The 20983-nt window shown below is 39.6% G+C and overlaps 1 protein-coding gene and 1 long non-coding RNA gene across 3 annotated transcripts in view; one reads left to right on the top strand and one right to left on the bottom strand.

The window, feature by feature from the left end:
- pip5k1bb (phosphatidylinositol-4-phosphate 5-kinase, type I, beta b) overlaps positions 1–16126 on the bottom strand; it is a 34114-nt gene extending 17988 nt beyond the window's left edge. The window contains exons 1-3 of one of the 2 annotated variants that reach the window (XM_048243593.1): positions 15973–16126; positions 1063–1166; positions 583–651 (exon numbers count right to left, since the gene is read on the bottom strand). In XM_048243593.1, coding sequence (XP_048099550.1) covers positions 583–651 — 69 coding nt within the window. In that variant the 5' untranslated portion in view covers positions 1063–1166; positions 15973–16126. The remainder of the gene's footprint in view (positions 1–582; positions 652–1062; positions 1167–15972) is intronic. The other variant, XM_048243594.1, reaches the window with a different exon arrangement.
- Positions 6528–11543, top strand: LOC125294675. Its single transcript, XR_007193546.1, has 3 exons — positions 6528–6566; positions 10495–10585; positions 11263–11543. It is a non-coding gene; the product is annotated as an uncharacterized LOC125294675 (long non-coding RNA).
- Positions 16127–20983: the final 4857 nt, after the last annotated feature.

Below are 20983 nucleotides of genomic sequence, written 5' to 3' on the forward strand. Positions count from 1 at the left end.
ACCTTGTCTCTCTCTTTGTCTGTCTTTATTGCCCCATTTAACAAAGTGTCTAAACATCTAAACTGACTAAATCTACTGAAAATAACAAGACATATTCTTTGACGTAGAAATAAAAATGATCTTATCTTGTTAAAATCTGAAAGTATATTGATATTAAATACTTTGATGAAAGTTATGTAAATATACAGTAGTAACATTTTTTTTACCTTTTTTAAAATATATTTTCTAAAAATATTATGCAGGACATTTTATGGTGTATATGCCCTAGGGTTAGTCTTAAAATAAACATTGCTACTTGTTTTGAATGTACACAAACAATGATAAGCAATGTACCCGATAGGCGTCTGGCTTCCGCTTACAAAACTAGTGCATAAACACAAATCTATCAATGCCCTCATTCACAAGATCAGCAACAGTAAACAGTCTCTTTTCCCACCCAATCCAGGACTCTGATTAACTGATTAACTTGAAATGCTTATCATATTTGAAATTGAAAACATTTTTCTTCTTAGAAAATACTTTCCAGACTGTCAGACACCGTAGAGCAAACACATTTTTAAAACACAGATAAGAAAGAACTACCTTTTTGTAAGTTTTCTCTGCACTTGAATTGCGTGTCCCTCCAACTCCATTCCCAGGGGCTGACGACATCTTTGAAGGAGACAAGCGTCAGACAGCAAGCCTCAGATTAATCTTCTGAACTCCTTGACATTTTTTTCTAGTCTTCTACAAGTGTATCCTTTTATGGTGTAACATAACTGGCTGTGATTTATCAACATGGGGGCTCTCAGTTTGTTAAGGACAGAGACGGTGGAGACGGTGTCCTGTATAGGAGTGAATTGTGTGTTGTCTAGTCACTGATGGCCAGATATTATAAAATGTTTTATTTCTCAACCTACTACTTTGTTCTGTGGATGTCTTTTGCACGTATCAGATAAATTCACAGATAATACGTTGAACTGAGTGTCGTATGTTCAGACTGTACTTGTCACAATGAGTTTCCTATCAGGGAGCAAAGTACATCTCCTCCAAGCTTGTCCTGTCCTATACATATGTACATACCTTGCTTTAGCCAAGAGTGGTGCCGTGTCTCCTCTGCTTATGGCCACTGCATTGCTCACTTCTGTGGTGCCGTCAGAAAGAGAGGAGGAACCCCAAAGTTCCAGCTGCAGGCAAAGAATTATGCCCTTTTTAGCTTAAGTAAAGATCCAGCTACATTATACCAAAAATCTTAAACGTAATGTTACTACTGTAATATCCCAACAAGACACAAAGAAAGATCAAAAAGCTGCATTAGACACAAAGGGAAAGTGATAACTCTTGTGTTATCCTAACTGGGAAGTGAACTAGACCAAAACTGCTGAGATGATATGGAATCATTTGACAGCGTATTCTGACTGCATCTGTGCAAGCAACTGTCATTTAGCATTGAATGTTCTCTGTCCACACTAAATTAGTTAATTATGCCCTTCTATTGCATTATATTTCTCATTCAAAATAGTAGAACAGTGTGAGCGACAGAAAGAAAACATAGAGATGGGGCGTCCAACAAAGATCTGTTTAAAACTTCACGCTGCATCGCACTGCCCAGCACTGACTCGTGTCGGGTACACTTAGGACATTCCACTTGAAAACAATGTAATCCAACTGATTCTAATCACATGGAGTTAGGATACAGTGTTAGATGTAACAGAACAATTATCTTAAGACTTTCCACTTGAAAACAATGTAATCAAACTGATTCTAATCACATAAAGTTAGGATACAGTGTTAGATGTAACAGAACAATTATCTAACAATGACCAGCCGTTTTCCTTTTTTTTCAGAAACTTTCAGTTCAAACTTAAAAGAGCTTTCTATCATAGTCTTCGAGGGCTCGCTTGACACTAATTAAATTTTCCGGTCTTACAATAATGGTAATACTTTACCTGGATAGGCCGCCCACAGAGGCTTAACAGCCTTTCACATTAACATCGATTGATCTAAAGTTAAATTAAGTACATTAATGATTACAAAGTGTGTGTGTGTGTGTGTGTGTGTGTGTGTGTGTGTGTGTGTGTGTGTCTCTTTACATATCCTCTTTTGAGCAACTTGTCGTGGGGGAATATGGCCACATCCCTGCCAAACCACAAATCAAAACCTGCAGCCATAACAAGCTGCCAGCAGTCAGAGCAGTCATAACATAACAGAGCCTTAAAACTTCAAGAGCTCCTGGTGATAGAGAGAGAGGGAGAGAGAGAGAGAAGACCTTGTATTAACAATTACAAGTTGCTGAAAAGTTGTCTTTAAAAGATTGAAATCATTATGACAAAGCGTTAGACAGAAAGAAAAAGGGGGAAAGGGAAGAAAGCCAGGGAGGCATAAGGAGTGAAAGAGAGAGAGAAAGAGAGAGAGAGAGAGAGAGAGGGAGAGAAAGAGAAATGAGCGGTTGGAAAAGCAGTGCAATATAACTATGGCACCTCATGAAACAAGTAGAGAGTGTGCAGGCCTTTATTAGTGTGTTTGTGTGTTGTGTGGGTGTGTCTGTGTGCATGCATGTGTGTGTGTCTGTGTGTGTGTGTGTGTGTGTGTGTGTGTGTGTGTGTGTGTAATATTGTATGTGTGTACTTGCGTGCAATAGCAAGTGTGCGTGTGTGTGTGTGTATGTGTGTGTGTGTGCAAGAGTGGTGGTGGGCTTTGGGAACCGAGGCATAAACACACATGCCACAGCAGTCCCTCCTGAAGAGCTGACTTCAGAGAGCAGCTCCTCCAGACAATCGGAGCATTTACAGAGGAGAGCGCGTGAGTGCGCTCCACTGTTTATGTTAATGCAACGGAAAGTTCAGACTCAGATGTATGCCTCTCTCTCTCTCTCTCTCTCTCTTTCACACATGCTCTCTCTCTCTCTCTCACACACACACACACACTCTCTCTGTCTTTTTCACACACTCTTTCTTTGTTTTTTGTGTGTGTGTGTGTGTGTGTGTGTGTGTGTGTGTGTGTGTGTAGGTCAGATTAAGAGGGCAATTTACAATAGAGATAGATATAAGTGTAGTCAGTGTGTGGGCGTCAGGGATAAGAAATAGTCTGTGTGTAAATGAGACGTAGATGAATCAAGAGAGAAATGGAAAGAGAGTGAGTGAGTGAGATAGAGAGAAAGAGAGAGAGAGAGAGAGAAAGAGAGAGAGGAAGAGGGAGGCTTGTAACCAGCTGCTGGTACTGCATCAAGTCCAACACCCGCATGTCAATGGTCCAGAGACCCTTGCATTACATAACCCTCACTGGTCAACAGCTCTAATCAGCAGTCCATACGCACAGCTACCAAATATAGCCGCCCTCAACCAAATGAATTATCCATAAGAGACATACAGGAGACATCAATGAACAGGAACAGCAGAGAGAAAACAGGCCTCTTGTGCAGCTGCAGCATGACAGATCTGTTACACCAAATCAAGCAGTCTACCAGAACTACATAATAAGCCCCTTTGAGAATAACAACAGGCATCTACCATCATTTGGAAAGAAGAAGCTGAGTGAATTACTTTGAGCACTACTACAACTAAGAACCAAAGCCAAAGTAATTGTGTAACTTGTTAATAATTCTAATACTAAGACAAGTAACAATTTGTTCCACACGAGTCATTTTTAGTTATGAGAGTGAAAAATATAGGTTCCTTGTGATATTGGTTGGGGAATTTCCACAGTGGCCGACAACAACCAAACCAAATGAATACAACATGACGCAGCAAAAAACAGCAATCATAATGGGCTCAAAACATCTGTAACATTTACTGCAGGCTCTACCAGAAATCCATAAAAGCATCATAGATTAGAGAGGTGTAAGATACAATCTTAACGTTTTCCTATTTTGGTCTATTTTCAATACCCGATTCATGACATCACATTTATTGTTAAATCAGTTGATTGGATGCTCGCTGAGTGAGAGGGACATAGTTGGTCCTATATCCAAAATAATCTGCAACCATAACCATACCAAGACCATAAGTGGCCACAAAGGTCATAATAGAGTAAACCTGTATTCAGACAGGAAGAGATTAGCAGTGATGTAGTGATAAAAGACCATGGGATGTTTTAGCAACTTGTAGTGATTACAGGCTAAATAAAATGGCTGACAAGTGAATCGCTGATGTACAGTATGCGGCTTGTGCCAACTTTGGTTGAATTATTTGTTACAACATCACAGTGTGTTTTTGATATTTGGCCACATTATATCACACAATGTTTGTTACAATGTAACTATGTTTAAGTGATACTCTGAATAACAAAGAGTAACAGAACATTCCTGTAATACGTTCTCATTACATAAATCTGGGCTTAAGTTTAGAGTTAGGCTCAAGCTAATGGAAGGAAAGAGTATCAAAATACTGTTCTTTAGTCATTTGTGTATTACAGTGCATCTAATGTTTACAGAAAATGTATCCCAGACTGCTAAGAATTACAGTAAAATTTCAGGAATCCAGAATCCAGACAGCACAAGTGGCAAACAGAAGCTTAGGACATCAGCAACAGCCGCAGCTCTCTGTAAGTATTACCTCTATGTTCTGTTATTAACTACTATGAGCACAGCAAGGACACGCATAGCCACAAGATTTGATGATAGCAGGTTTCCAAACAACAGAGGACTGAAAGGGGAAATCTGAGGACAAGAAATTATTTCAGACTCACACACAAATTCTGACATAGGCAGACATGTGAAAAGAGGCAATCATTTACAGTAAACCCATGCTATTTATGGAACACTGCATAGGTTTGTGCATGATTTTAGGAACAGGCTCATAAGGTATCTGCTGCCTTTGAAAACATTTGGACAAACTTCTCAAATGAAGGGGTCACCTGACAAATGTTAATTTAAAAGATATGCTTCAACAAAACTAATGTATACTGTAAAGAAATAAAAGAGTTATTACATTCCTAATTCCTAGTGTTTTCTAATGTTTTCATGTTTTTAAGTGTTATCAGAAGTAGCCTCATGATACTAATGGGCAACATACGTCAGCAACTGTGTTGATGGATTAAAAGGTAGGCGTAAAAAGCATCGTTCCTCGATAGGAATCTGCTTTATTTACCTACATATAGTATGATGACTCATTACATTGACAAGTCTGCTGTATCTCTGCCTCACAACAAGTGTCATCTATTCATCAGAGGAGTTTTGCCCTTGGCCTTGTGTACTGACTGAACCTCAGGATGTACACAACAGTTAGTGGAGAGTTAGAGCACCTTGTCTCTCTGAAGCCCGAGTCATTTTTTGAAAAACCCTGACCTAGGCTGCACTGAATACGTTCCGGAACAATCCATGGGAGGCCCGCTGTCAAAGAGCTGCTGTGTGTGCCTTTCAAAATGCAACGCTTTTTCCCCCCACAATGCAACTTTACAGTGCCAACGATTTGCCTCTACTTCAACAGAAAATAATACACTGCTAGATGGTAGAAAAGATATGCCACAAAATACATGATGATATGTATGATGACTTTGTACTTCTGTGTATCACTTTGCACAACAGACACCTCTCTGCATTGTTAAATCAGCTCCGGCTGGTGTTACAGTAGCTTGTCCAATGTGTGTAAAACAACCAGCATATTGTGACTGACAAGCTAAGAAATCCTCACACCGCTCCCATAGCTGTGGGACAAATGATCCACTCTCGATTTTCCCTCCACCACTGAGCAATTCTGTGTGGCAGGCAGATGCAATCCTCTCAGAGCAAACTCATGGGCCCATGAGCTCAGCACAAACACTGGCCTCAGATCAGTTTCGGGAGCTCAGAGAGTGCTGAAGTCTGGGATGAAGCTGCTGCCAGATAAACCTGCTTCTGGTTTTGTGACTTCCGTCACAGAGAATCAAGTCCACTTGAACTGGAGAGGACTACAGCACCGGGCCACAGCTCTCCTTCCTGATGCACACAGTAATCTCAAGGCCCATTCACATAATGGTTGATTCTTAGTTTAACTCAAGCTACAGTCACATGCCACACCCCTTTTTATTGCCATTAATAATCTTACACAGCTTGTCAGGTGTCCTAGCTTTTTACACAAAATGTGCTAGCAACTAGAACAAACAACAAGAAAAAATATTTTCAAAGAGCAGTTAAATAATCAAAGCCCTGTAGGGGGTTATTTGCATGTATAACTAATGGAATAAGCTGCAGTGTTTCTCATACATTGACTTACTTGTGGCGGCCCACCACAATATCAACACACAATGATTTGCCAGAGGTGGAAAGTAACGAAATAGGTCTACATTTACTCACTTTACTGTATTGAGTATTTTTTCTGTGTATTTTGTATTTTTTAAGTAGTTTATAAAATCGGTATTTTACATTTTACTTGATTACATTTTGAGTGAAGTATTGTACTCGCTACATCAAAAATCCCATCCGTTACTTGAGTAAAAAAAAAGTTAAGACTAACGAAAACAGAAAGGGAGCGAAAAAAACCGCGCCCTAAACCACTAGCCTAGTGATAATGATCAGCATGTAGCCAGCATGAATCAAGCTGGCGCCATGCAGTCTTTCTGAAAGTGATGGAGATGGAGCTGGATCACGAGATGCATCAGATTAGCCTAAGGTATGAAAGTGTATTTTACGCTATTCCAATGGATTGTCTCAGTTAGTTTTAGCACCAATGATTGCGGAGATATTCAAGCAAACACCATGGGATTTCGTGTTTTGACGTTTGTGCTCACCTTTCTTTGGAAAGAAGCTTATTAGCAGTTGTTTCCCCTCATGTTGATGTCTCTCTTTTTCCTGTTTTGGCCTTTGTTTTTAGTAACCTTAGCTTTCTTGGAGAAATACACCAGCAGCACAACAATTAGCGGTCCACTAGCGATGCTCAATTAAATAAACAAAATATAGACTACCTTATGAATCGTGCAGGTGGACTAAACCATTTAGCTCTTTAGCAAGGGAGAGTGAGAGTGACCTTAGACCAGTGTTTCTCAAACTTTTTTTCTGGGGACCCACTTTTTAAAAATGACAGACTATCGCGACCCAACTCGTGACTGTGGTAATAAACTAGACAGTTTTCACTATGTTTTGTATACAAAATCCAGTCAGTCAAACTTTACATTTCGTCTGACATTCATTTTGACATTTCATTTGTAAGTTAAAATATTCAGGTAAAATAAATATATGGTGGAAATAAGTATTGAACGCTTAATCCCCCAGTAATTAGCCTAAACTTCCAGTGAGTATATTCGAAATTTTCACCACACATTATATTAACACACATATAAAAAATCCAAACATAAGAGTTATGTGTAATAAAGTGGAATGACACAGGAAAAAAAGTATTGAACGTTCCTACTGAAATTTCTTCAATACTCTGTGGAAGCCTTTGTTTGTAATGACAGCTTCAAGACATTTCCTGTCCAGTAAACTTATTAGTCGCAGTATCAGGTGTGATTTTGGCCCATTGTTCTAAACAGATTCCAGGGGTCCCTCTTGTGAATCCTGATCTTAGTTACTTCCAGAACTGTTTAATTGAATTTAATTGAATTGGCTACCTTCAAGTCTTTTTGGAGCTTTCTCCGAGTGGTCCTTGGCTCTTGGAATTGACTATCCTTCTTACTCCCTGGTCGGAAATATTGCGAGGAGATCCTGTGCAAGGCCGGTTGACGATGCAGTGATGCTTCTTCCACTTGCTCCCATGCTGCTTACTGGAAGATTCTGAAGTTTTGAAATGCATCTGTAACCTAGCCTGGCTAGCGCCACCACTTCTCAATGAGACGTGGTCTGGGAACCAAACGTTCATTTTCTCGTATTTGAAAAAAATGCCCAGATCCGTTTATTGGGTGCCACGGATGTCTATCAAATGCGCCTGTGCATAGCTCATCATCGCCTTGCTTTCCCCCTGTTCTGTGATTGGTTCCCTATCTCAGGCGAAAATTTGCTCCATGGTCTCCAGGCTGCCTTAGCAGCGTGAATCAAATCGTGTGCAAGGCAGCATGGGAACACCCAGGCTATCTGTAACCAGTTTCATTGAAATGTTTTGCAACAATAAGGTTGCAAAGGTCTTGGGAGAGCTTTTTGCTTTTATCCATCATGAAATGTTTCTTGTGTGACACCTTGGTAATGAAAAACCTTTTTATAGCCCATCGATATGTAGGCCACTAACCAAGGTTATATTAATTTGCACAGATAGAAAGGATAACTACTCTATAACTACTTTTAGATACTTACAGATTTCAGCTTGTTTCTTCCCTTTCCTTGCCTTAGTGCTTTTTCTTAGCGTACTTTTTCCCTGTGTTATTCCACTTCATTACACATGACTCTACTTGGAGTTGTTTGGATTTTTTATGTGTGGATTACCTGAGTTATTACTAATGCCTGGTGAAAATGTTGTGCCCCCTGTATTCCACTTTTCAAGGGCCCTCTCCTCCATTGGGGCCCTATACTTCCCACCTTCCCCCACCAGTTTGACACCCTTTAATCTGCTGAACCTTCTGCTCGTTTCCAAATATAAAAAAAACTCTCTGCAACTCAACATTGGCCTGCCTGCCTCAGCTGCCTGTGAGGGGCTTTTCAGTTGTGCTGGATTACTGTTCACTGCAAAGCGACCCAAGGATGAGTTGGAGTTGAACTTTGAAAATCAACTACTGCTCAAACTTAAAGGAGAACTCCGGTGATTTTTCACATAGATCTCCATTTCTCAACGTCCTTATCAGGCAAGTACCTCCACTCGGCAGCCATATTGCAACACTTTTTGGGCACTTATCGTGCATCTATTTCGTCAGAAATGCGTGTGTGTAAGGCTTCACGACACCAATCTTGCTCCAGCGGCGAGATCACAACACATAATTGGCACGATGTCTTCACAACACACCATATGATTGGCTCAATGTATTCACATCACACCACATGATTGGCTCAATGTATTCACATGTCGACGTTTTGCCGAGGAAGGGGTGGGATATGTGCAGACAACGGCCATATTGGCATGACAAACTAACTGGAGTATTTTTTGAGTGCTGTGTCTCCACATTAGAAAGTCTCTGGTCTGCGGTATATTCGTGGGTTTTCTCCTGCAAAAATCTGCAGGTCCAATCAGCGAACAGAGGGAGTAACTGTGAATGATGATGTTGAGGTTGTGCGTTAGTTTGAGCCAGACATACTGTATGTCACGACCAAACGTTAGCGATTGGTTATGGCAGATCCAATAGTTTTAAACTTCAACAGAGTACTCGCCTTCAAGGAAGTTAACGCTTGGCAATTGAAAGTGGCCAGACTCTCTGTACATTATGAAATTTACGAGTCTGGTAGGACCAGGCTAACAATTTCCCTCCGAAGAGCTGAAACACTAAATGCACAACAAGTTGCACTAATTGTTCAGTGGGGAATTCCCGTTGACTAAATGTTGACTCATTTCATGTTAAAATCCCTAAACCTCAGATAACCTTTAATTTGTGTTGACGGTTTGTCCTACATTCTTTTTTGTGGTTAAAGGTGCATTTCATATAAACGCCATGGATGCAACAATGAAGAAACACAAGCAATTATCAAGGGGTACAGACTTGAGTCATCATTGAATCATGTCGGTTTATGCTTTACAACATTAGGAAGATCAGACCTTATCTGACACAAGATTCCACACAACTTCTTGTTCAGACCATGGTCATCTCTAAGCTGGACTATTGTAATTCACTATTAGCTGGCTTACCCGCTTGTGTAACAAGATCATTACAGCTGATTCAAAATGCTGGAGCACGCCTGGTCTTCAATCAGCCAAAGAGGACACATGTAACTCCTCTCCTAGTTACTCTCCATTGGCTCCCTATAGTAGCCAGAATTAAATTTAAATCTCTCACTTTGGCCTATAGGACACTAACTAGATCTGCTCCTAGTTATTTTAATTCAATAATCAAGCCTTACATCCCCAACCGCCCCACCGCGGTCTTCTGGTGAGCTGATATGTTGTGTCGACCAGTCATGAAAACTGGGTCTAATTCCAGACTCTTTTCTTCAGTGGTTCCATGTTGGTGGAATGAACTGCCCAGTGCTCTCCGCTCCTGTGGTAGTTTTGGGTTAAGTTTTAAGAGGGGTCTAAAGACATTCCTATTCAACATATACTTAGTTGTTTAAGCTTTTATGTGTTATGGTTTATATAATGTTGTTTTATTTTAATTGGGCTGTTAATTAATTTTACATTATTGTTTATTATTGATATTCTCCTTAATGTAGTCTTAGCATGTCATTGTTTTTATATTATTGATTGAATTGACATTATTGTTTTATTATTGCCTTTCCCCTTTTTTACATTGCTTTTTATTAGGCTATTGCTTGAATTGATATTATTGTGTACTACAACTATTCTCCTTACTATATTTGACCTACATTTTAATCTGTTCCCTGTTCAATTTTAAATATTATTATGTTGTTTTGTATTTATGTGTCACTTTGGACAAAGGCGTCTGCTAAATCCATAACCATAACCATAACCATAACTTGAGGATTCAGTCAAGTTCAAGAAGTAATTCTGTTTTTCTGTTCTGGCGAAGGAAAGGAGAGGATTATGTTTCGGGACCCTTGGCTGGCGGGGCGCAGGCCTTTGTTCTTGGCTGGCGGTTGTCACTTCACTCCACTAATTGGGTACAGTGTCACAGATTACATAATTGGCTTAACCTCATGGGTGAACTTATGTGAAGCAAAAATATGCACCAGAACATTGTGTTATGAAACATTTTTTAGGGGCGAAAAAAACATTAATTATGGGAAATACTGGAATCTGTGCAAAGATGTATCATATGCAAAAAAAATAGAGGAAGGGGAAGATACAAATTTTGATGGAACAAATGTGAACGAAACAACGGAAAATACTATTTCAGACATTAGTCATAACTGCTTACAGACAAGCTGCGACAGCAGGACAAACTATTACCATAGAAAAATAAACAAACATGGAAAACTACAGATGAAACAGCTTTTCAAAAGGTCTTGAGAAGAAAGTTCTGCTCTGCCAGATTTAGTTAGCTATTCAGGGAGTGTTCTCCAGTGCATGTGAGCTGTGGGCTTTGAGCAGACTGGGTTAGTTTGTGCCCACGGAGTCACTGGGGACAGAGAGAAATAGAAAGATGTGGAGGGTCAGAGAGAGAAAGTCAAAATTGCCACTAGACACACCAGGCACATTTTGTCTGAAACTGTCAACTTTTCTGTATTTTCCTGTGGACGCCTGCGCAAACTAGTCTTGTTTTGGTGCAAACTGACCTATGTGGTCACTTGTTTGATTATCCAAGGGATTTAGAAATATCAATGATCTTAATTTCCAGATGGCATAAGATGATCTAAACACCCCAAGACCCCAGGTTCATCCCGCCTCTTTCAAATCAACTCTGACTGCCACCAAAAGAAGCTGAGCGGCGTCCGGGAACAAGATACGTGTACGTGCCTCTCCCAACCTCAGTTGCTGCCTGCCTCTCCCTGCGCAAGGGCACCATGATCTCAGAGAGCGGCCAACACAGAGGGGCTTTCATTGGGCCCACTGGCACTGCCCTTCTCCAGCCATCCCAGAGAGAGGGAGAGAGAGATAGAGAGGAGAGAGAGAAAAGAGAGAGAGCTACCACTCCCTGCTTCAGCTCTCTGCAGGGAAGGCGAGGGCAGTCACAACAGCACTGTTGCTGCTACCTCTGCCGCTGCTGCAACAACTCCTCCGCAGACGCATTTCTCTTCATTTATTTTTCTTCGGTTCGTTTCGACAAGCTGCTCTGCTGTGTCTGAGTTCCAGAGTCTGGCGGCCAGATCACCAGGAAGCCAGGGGAGGAGGCGCACGGGGAGCAGTTGCCACTCGTGGTAATTAAGATTAAGAACCAGATGAAAAGGAGAGGATATGTGTCTATTTTGACTACTTGTGTTGTTATGTAACCAACTCAGGGAACAATGGAGGACTCTGTATGTGATCTTTGACAGAGTCTCTCTCTCACTCTCTCTTTGCTACCACCTTTGCAATGTATGCATGGAAACTCCTCAATGAACACAGGTGACCAAAACAAACACTAGTGGTAGTTACAAAAATCATGGCACACTGCAACATACAAGTACTACACTACATGAACGTAAAGGGGGGTTGTTCACCCCTGTGCCATAAAGAGGAGGGACCCAGGATTAGTGTAGTGCACCTTGAGAAATAAGTCACATAATCGAGGCCAACCGGTGTCAGGAGGAAAGAGACAATTTGAGACTACAGAAGGGTTCTCTATGCAGTGATGACATAACACATTTCTCCTTTATAAATGAAATAGTGTGGGGTGACTTGTCTCTGCCTTGGGAACCTTCTCAAAAGCTTCAAGGTGAATTGGAGGTTTAGTAAAAGAAACACGAGAGAGTGGCACTTAAAACAAAATAACAAACTACCAACAATAACAGATTGCTGTGTCGGTTGGCCCAGAAAACATAAATAAATTCCAAAATAATATGTTAGAGAATACTATAAGTCTTGAAAAACACAAACTCCAACTCCGACTCCAAATGAACACAGCCAATATTTGCACAAGAGGAAAAGTAAACTGAATCTCAAGTCAGACCAAATGAAGAAAAAGAAGGGTTTCCACGGGTGACACAAAAAAACCTTGGCCATGAGCTGTGAGATAAGCCAATATTGTTGTCTAGGGGCGAAATGTTCTATTCAAAGTGACATCCACTGACATCAAACATTTACCAGCTTCCTTCTCCAAACTAAGCCTGCACTAACTAAACAGTGTAGGTGGGGTGGGGTGTCTGAGTTGGGGAATGTATTTTACCGCACCACCACACACTTGATAAAACCCTGAGACATTACATATAGAGGTCAGCCAAGTCTAGCTGACAGTGTTTATGAGTTTGGAGATTGATATGAAGCAAAAAAAAAAGCTAATCGTTTTTTTCACTGGCATAGAAAGTACATGCATGTCTGAATATCTGAACTATGACATGCAAATCAGTGGCTCAATGTCCACAGGTGAGCCATGCTAATATATTGGGCACACAGAATGTATCAGCACTGTACAGAAAAAATGCTGAGCATTGTAAAACAATTAAAAACAACAAAGTTATGTAACTTGTCTGAAGATGACGCTCACATGCTTTTTATTTCATTGCAAGACACCCCAGTGATTGCGACTCAGGCCAACCTTTGGTCTTATCCTCCATCAAGTATAAAAAACTCTTCACAACAACACACATAGCTGAGGGTGATTGGAACCATCAGCTGTCACTTCTAAACTGTCAAAAACTTAAGTCTGTTTTCTTGTTCACACTTCAGGCTAACTCACATTTGAAGACTTCTAAAGAGTTATTTACATTTATTTTGTACATTTTACTAGATGTATAAACATTTTCTCTCATTCTTCCTTGGTGATATAATAGACATAGTTTGACATAAATCCTTGTTAGTCTGCAGATAGTTTTTCAACGAAGGGGCTAATTTGCATCTACTGTTTTCCAATGTAAAGTCAGTATGACAGGATCACCTTCGGCAAACAATCCAAAATAAAAGATCAATTTCTCTCCCTATAGTTAAAACAGAATAAATAGGTGCTCATTTAACACAGAAAACATTAACATACAGATATCAGTACTGTAATGTCAAACTGTAATCTTTTCAGGAAATTTCCATTTAATTCAACTGACAAATTCATGAGACAAAACCTTTCTATCTATATTCCTTTTCTGAAAGATTTTCAAATCAATGAAGGTCAAATGGTCAGCTCAATGTCATCTCATCATGTTTTTAAATGTTACCTCACGGTAGCTAATGGACTTTGAGAGACGTCTAAGGACCCTTGAGTCTGGGCTTTCTGACAAGGCAAACACAGCACTCTGTCTCACTGCCTCTACCGCCTCTGATAATAGTCCTGACCCTGACCACAATAGGAACACACACACACACACACACATATCTGCAATGTGGAGTCAAAACAACCTCACACATCTGCTTACTTTCTCACAGTTCCACAATGTTGTCACATGCACGGTCAATACCAGTGAGCTAAGCAAGGAGTTCACCCATACTGAAACATTTATATTACTAATTGGAGACGTCATGTTTAATATGGCTTGCCTACTGCATACCTTCCGTTATGACTAATATATGACATAATAAAGACAGTATCTTCCCCTCTACTGCATATCTTCCATTATGACAAATACATTACATTATTAATATGTATTGTCACCTCGTGATCAATTTAATGACAGGAAGAGAAAACTAGTAAAAAAAATTATGGGCGTTTTTTTTCTCTTGTGGTCAGAACAGCAAAGAATCTGCTCCCATCCACTCTAAATATAACCATGAACCATAGCATGAGACTTGTCCTCTCAAAACATATTTCACAATCAAAAAGCACCTGTACCTAACCTCATAGTTCACATAATCATCTGTGGCTAACCGTGGCCACTGCCTTCCCACAGTTACAATCTGATCAACACAACAAGAGATATTTGACATCTGTGACCTAATGAAGGTGGGTGCACTCGGAGGAGACGGGGAAGCAGTCGGAGTGTGGGGAGGGCCCCGGCGTCCGCGGCGGGGCAGGAATGTGTCGGAGCACTGAAGGAGCCAGCGATATGGACATGGGTGGGAGATAAGAGATTTGAAACATGCACTGGCCAATCCAGTTGCTGCTGCTGCTGCTGCTATGCAACAGTTTGCAAACTCTGTCAGCAGAGAGGAGGAAAGGACTGGGAAGGACTCAATGATTAGACAGACCTAATTTAATTTGGGGCAAATAACCCCAATGTGGCTGCCCTTTTCAAAATTTTAAATACACATTATGTTACATTTATAAATAATTATGTTTGTTTGGAACTAGATCTTGGACTTCTGATAAAATGGTCAGTTGAGGATAATAGAACAATACTAAACATTCAAAACAAGTAGCCACAACAAAACCCTGAAAGTGGACAGACCTGTTTATTTGTCTTATCGATTGTTTCAGCATCAAAACATCTTCTTCAAAGTTGTGTATCAACATTGTCTGAGAATGTTGCCTTCTTGAATCACAATGTCTTATAGACTTTTTCTTAGATTACTGAGTTATCCAGGGGATTAAAAAAGAACTTGAGTATGAACAACATGGATTGTCTTCCTTCCATTGTTTCAAACAATCATGTGACAGGGTTGCCTCCAGGTATGACCCATGTGCTTATTACCATACATAAAACGGGACCACATGTTTCGAGTTGAAAATGTAGGCCTATGTTAATGATCAATGTCTGGGATGAACTCTCAGTTAAAGCTTAAATGTTCAGTACACAGAAAGAAAAGGAGAGAGGGGGGGAGTAATACGCACAGACACACAATAAACTACATGATATAACGCTTTAACAAGAGAATGTTAATTTCGACAAACCGCGCACATGAGCGAGCGCAATGCGTAAACAGACTGGCCTACACCCCAAAGAAAGGAAAAGTGCTGTGCCTAGTTTCAAAATCCAAAATATTGACTGTTGAAGCTATAGTCTTGGCCAAAATTGAATTTCACAAACTGATCAACAATATGTCCACCAGTAGTCTAACAATAAACAGGCTATTAATTATAGGTTCAACCGATTATACGGAAATGATGAACTTGACATCAGTGAAGTGTTGTTCTATTATTTAATGAACCTTCGGGTTGCAACAATTTCACTAATAATTTGCCTAATTTGTGAGACCCTTCGAAGTAACTTGATCAACCCGCAAAAATAAGCCTATAACGTTTTTGTTCTACGTTCTAAATTCAGGCTGAACAAACATAACGGGTGTCTATAAAGAGATGCGAATTTCACGTTTTATACTCATGTGTGTACCCAGGTAACACAAAAAAACATTTCCAGAGAAAATCAGCATTATAAACTAGCCTAAGTGCACAGTCAGGTGGACCACTCTCATGTTCACTGGAGGACTGTGTCCACCCATGTTGCGACATATTGTCACCCCCACGTAAATAGACAGGTGTTGCGAATGGACAGGTAGGTTCAAATCTCTAAATAAGTAGTCTATTGTTTGTAGAAATGTTCCTTACCTTCGTATAAGGGTATCTGTTGTGTCTGTCTAGCTGCTCCTGATAACCCACAGATAACTATTATCCAGATATATGTAAAAGAAGGATGTGTAGACGTCAGAGAAAACGAAAGCTGCCGCAGCTTTCTATGACAGCTCGCCGTATCAATGCCAAGAGGAACTCACAGTCATTCGCAAGCGCCAGTCTCCACCTCTTTGGGCGTGTAGTCGTGGCCAAGTGTTTATGTCAAGTCCTGCCGCACCGTCGTCGTGCATTGGTAGTGTGGGCTACAGATAAGCTTATATGGCCATCTACAGGGTAGAGTTAGATGAAACTAACTTCTGTTTAGATGGGACAGACAGACAATAGTTCGATTCTTCGTGGAAAAACAGTATGCTATGTATTCGTAGATAGTATAGGAGGAACTGGGAAAATGCATTTGTCATAAATATTAAAATACTTGGGTTGTTTGGCATTGCTGTCGTTTCCTAGGATCACCTCCTGCTATGTTTTAGCGTCATCCAATGGCAAGATATGAAATTGCACTTTCACGAAAATTGCAAGTTCATATGAAATTGCAAGTTTCACTAGGCCTATGTCTTACTGCGAAGGCGAGTCATTAGCATTTAACTCTGTCTTAGTAGGCCAACCCCAATTTCGAAAAATTGTAGAAATTCAAATCGAACATTGTAGAAATTGTAAATCAGAATGGTTTGATTTTCGAATCATATGATATTGATGAAAAATAGTGCAAGGAAAACATATCAGTTGTTGAAACAAAGGAAATGCATTGCTTTGGAGGAAATATGTTAATTTCGAATTGATAATGGCAACATGTCTCAAAAAAGCTGGGACAGGGCAAGAAAAGGCTGCAAAAGAGGGCTTGCTAGACAAGGAGAGTTCTCAACGGGCCTGAAAATTACAACCCGACCCGACCCGGCCCATGGCTTTTAAAGGCACAGTATGTTAGCCCTGGCAGCAAATGTAATTTGCCGCTAGGGTGCGTCTAGATTTCTAGGATGTATGTATGTACAGTATGTGATTCTGGTGAAAACCGTTTAACGTAACTCCGTTCACACTTTGTAACGTCTTGAAAAGGACACTTGAGGAATGTATTCGTTTTTGTAAATGTTATACTTTTTCAGATATTAACATAAATCAAGCTTGTTTTCCCCATAGACGTTGCATTGGCACTATGACATCACAATGGGCTAATCAAACTGATTTACACCTGTATCAACTGACAGCTGCTCAACTAGCCCCCCCTCACAGAGCCAATTTACGACTTACAATGCAATCAACTGCACCTGTGCTCTCTCACTAACTGCATGCAACTTCAATAGAATCTCTTCTCTGTGTCTCTCTCCATTGAACTGGATAGCTCACTTTTCTCTTCCCCACTTTCTTTCACTTCTTTTTCTTCACTTCATCCATTAAACTATCTATCAACATCTATTAAACTATCTACCTATGCACGTCTATTAATTCACTATTAAATAATTTAGCTATTTAAAGGAACCATATGTAAGATTGTGGCCAAAACTGGTACTGCAATCACTTTCAAAATACTGAAGAGCGGTGTATCCCCTCCCCCTCCCCCCTGACTCGAGGTTGCCAACCCGGATGGCAAAACACTACTGACTTTGTGATTAGTAGATAGGTGGAGGGTGGCGCATCAGGCCAAAACACAACATGACATGACAAAACACAACATCAACATCAGCTGAGGGCTGCAACTTCACTTTTTAAATGACAATATCCTGGCCGGACTACTGTTGTCAGTGATAAGTATTTGAAGTGAACATTATTTCTTAATGTCTAGTGACATATCAGGGCCATTTTATGATTAATTGAAATATTTTTCTTACATACGGTTCCTTTAAACTACTCAACTATTGAACTGTTCAGCCATTCCAACGGTCAGTTGTCATCAACTATGACTCCCGCCAAATGTTTTCTCTGCCTAAAACTGTTTAAAAATAAAAGTCCTCACTACAATAATTCCCTATTAAATAATTTAACAATTTCAACTATATCCAACTGTTTAACTGGTCAGCCATTCCAACGGTCAGTTGTCATCAACTATGACTCCCATAAACTGTCTCCTCTGCCCACAACTGTTTCAAAATAAAAATCATCACTACAATAATTCCCTATTAAATAATTTAACAATTTAAACTATCTAACTGTTCACCCATTGCAACTGTCAGTTGTCATCAACTGTGACTCCCGTTAACTGTTTCCTCTTCCCACAACTTTTTAAAAAAGAAAGTCTTCACTACAATAGTTCCCTATTAAATAATTTAACCATTTAAACTACTCAACTATTTAACTATTCAGCCATTGCAACCTATGATTGCAACTGTCAGTTGTCATCAACTATGACGCCCGCCAACTGTTTCCTTTGCCCACAACTGTTTCAAAATAAAGGTCCTCACTACAATAATACCCTATTAAATAATTTAACAATTTAAACTATTCAACTATTTAACTGTTCAGCCAATTTCAACTGTCAGTTGTCATCAACTATAGATAGATAGATAGATAGATAGATAGATACTTTATTGATCCCCAGGGGAAATTCAAGGTCTCAGTAGCATACAGACAACACACACATTCACTAACAGCAGAAAAAGTAATTAAAAGTATATAATATAAAAAGACAACTAAGCAATAAGGACAGTAGAAGATAAAGAATATACTAAATATACTAAACATACTAAATAAATATACTAATAAATATACTCAACTATGACTCTCACCAACTGTTTCCTCTGCCCACAACTGTTTCCAAATAAAAGTTTTTTTTTGCATTTTATGTTAATGTATTTTTTGCTTTTTCATGCACTGGTAATTTCCTCGAATTTTATTTTCTAGTTAACATTTGAGCCCTGCCTTCCTTGCTATGGTTTTAATTACCTGGAATCACGTATGGCTGTGTTTGTTTCCCATTTATAGTGTAAGAGATGTGTAAAAATGCTCAACAGTTAGAGAGAGGACAAATTTACTGTAGCTATATGTAGCCTTTTTCTGAATTGATAAAACGCTCAATCTCATCGTTTGAACCAAGTGCAGTGGTTCCATCGCTCTTTTGACAGTACCTGTAGGCTACCATAAACAATTTTCACCAAGTGACGCATAATTTGCAGATCTCTTTGTCTCTTTTTGCAAAACTCTAAACATCATACAAATACAACACATTTTGCACTGTGATACTGGTAACCACAAGTGACAAAATGTAAACACAAATAAGTAGAATAAATTAATCACAACGACTGAAAACTGAGCACACTTTCGAATGATGTGACACAACCAATAAGCCAGATCAGAGTGCAAACAGGTTGTTGAACAGTCCTTTGATTTTGCCCCATTCACAGTGCAATGTAGGCTGTAGACTTCTCATTTACAGTACTGAATCAATACTTTCCTTTTACTTTAAATGCTAAATCCAATGAATTATATCTTTTTCCTTTTTTGGATGCAAAATGCATTTACTGTACATTGTATACAATGTACTGTACACATTTATTGTAAACAATAAACTTTTCTCCAGGAGCTATGCCCTGACCTGAACATTGTTTTTCATATTTTTTGATGTAGTGCGCAATTACTGACAGTGTTTTCATTTTGACTGCTTTTTATATGATCTGAAGGCATTATTTAGTTTTGAGGTAAAACTGTTTAATTTTGCAAGAAGTGTCTGTGAATGTAGTTTGAGAATGGGGTTTGGGGCAGTGGTCTAGTAAGCTGTAGTGGATATACTGTGATGTATAGTTAGCTGTAGTGGGTATACTGTGATCATCCCCAAATGTTAATACGTACTTGCCTATTTTAAGTGGGTATACTGAGATGTTTATGTATAGCACCTGTTATAACCTGTTCGGATTAAATTATTGTGCCATGTAAACAGCTGATCTGATGTCTTCAATTGGAATAATTTCAATCCGACTGTCTAAACGAGGATAAGAGGTCTAAGAGGTTACACTAATGCTTGGCTAACTGCAATGACTGAAAGCCTAGAAGTAAAACCCTAATCTTTTCTTCCTCAGTTTGGAAAGGGACAGCAATATGTTTCTGCAATATTATATTTTTTAAAAATCTTTTTTATGTTTTTTTCTATGCTTGTGAGGAACGATACTATTGCTGCAAGATTACACTGTACAAAACCCCTCCATTCAAGTATTCTTCACATTGCTTCACATTTGTTTAAAACCACTAGAATTACCAATATCTTATGGAGGCAACAGTTGACCCTGCAGATTGTCCAAGTCGCATTCAGGAACGTTCTCATTCTAGAATCTGCTGGACCTCTCTATCCCCACAGCTGTCCCAAGCTGCCACCCCCCACTGCACCCACCCATTCAAGGCACACAGACATTTGCTGGTGGTTTCTCAGCTGTCAAACTTATTCCTTAAATAGCATATATCCGAGCCAGTCCATCTAAAAAAAGAGGTGGGGGACAATGTTTTAGGTGAAAACCGATAATGCTCACAAACAACTAGTACCTACCATTTAATAAAACAATACATTTGGAAAACATTGTTATAAAAAGATCCATTCAAACTGCTTGATGGTTATGCATTTGCTCTGTTTTGTTTTGTAATCTGTAATTGCGGGCCCCTATCTTGCCAAGAGTGTAAGTGCCCTCCCCCCTGGTATGTCCTATCTCCCTGAGTGAGATATATATAAATCCCACATGGTGGTCTATAGCATTGAGACAAAAGGTAAGAGACATTACTTCAACTCAAGCAAGAAAGAAGAGAATTAAACTGACACATATCTTTTGAGGTAAAGTGATTCTTGATTGCTCCTTTGTTGTTTTTATGGTCTCTATTGCCTCAGCGCTTGACAGCATAATTTAGGGGTCATTGTGAAATCTTGAGGGAGGTCAGATAGGTGCTTGTCTATTCTGTGGTTGCTATCAGCTGTAGGTTTTCAGTAGTGAGCAAATGTTGCCCAAATAAGGCTAGAAGGAAGGACATTTAAAGTTTGAGATAACATGTGCTGGGCCATTTGCTACACTGAGCTGAG

This window comes from Alosa alosa, chromosome 5 (genome assembly GCF_017589495.1).
Source record: "Alosa alosa isolate M-15738 ecotype Scorff River chromosome 5, AALO_Geno_1.1, whole genome shotgun sequence".
NCBI lineage: Eukaryota > Metazoa > Chordata > Actinopteri > Clupeiformes > Clupeidae > Alosa > Alosa alosa.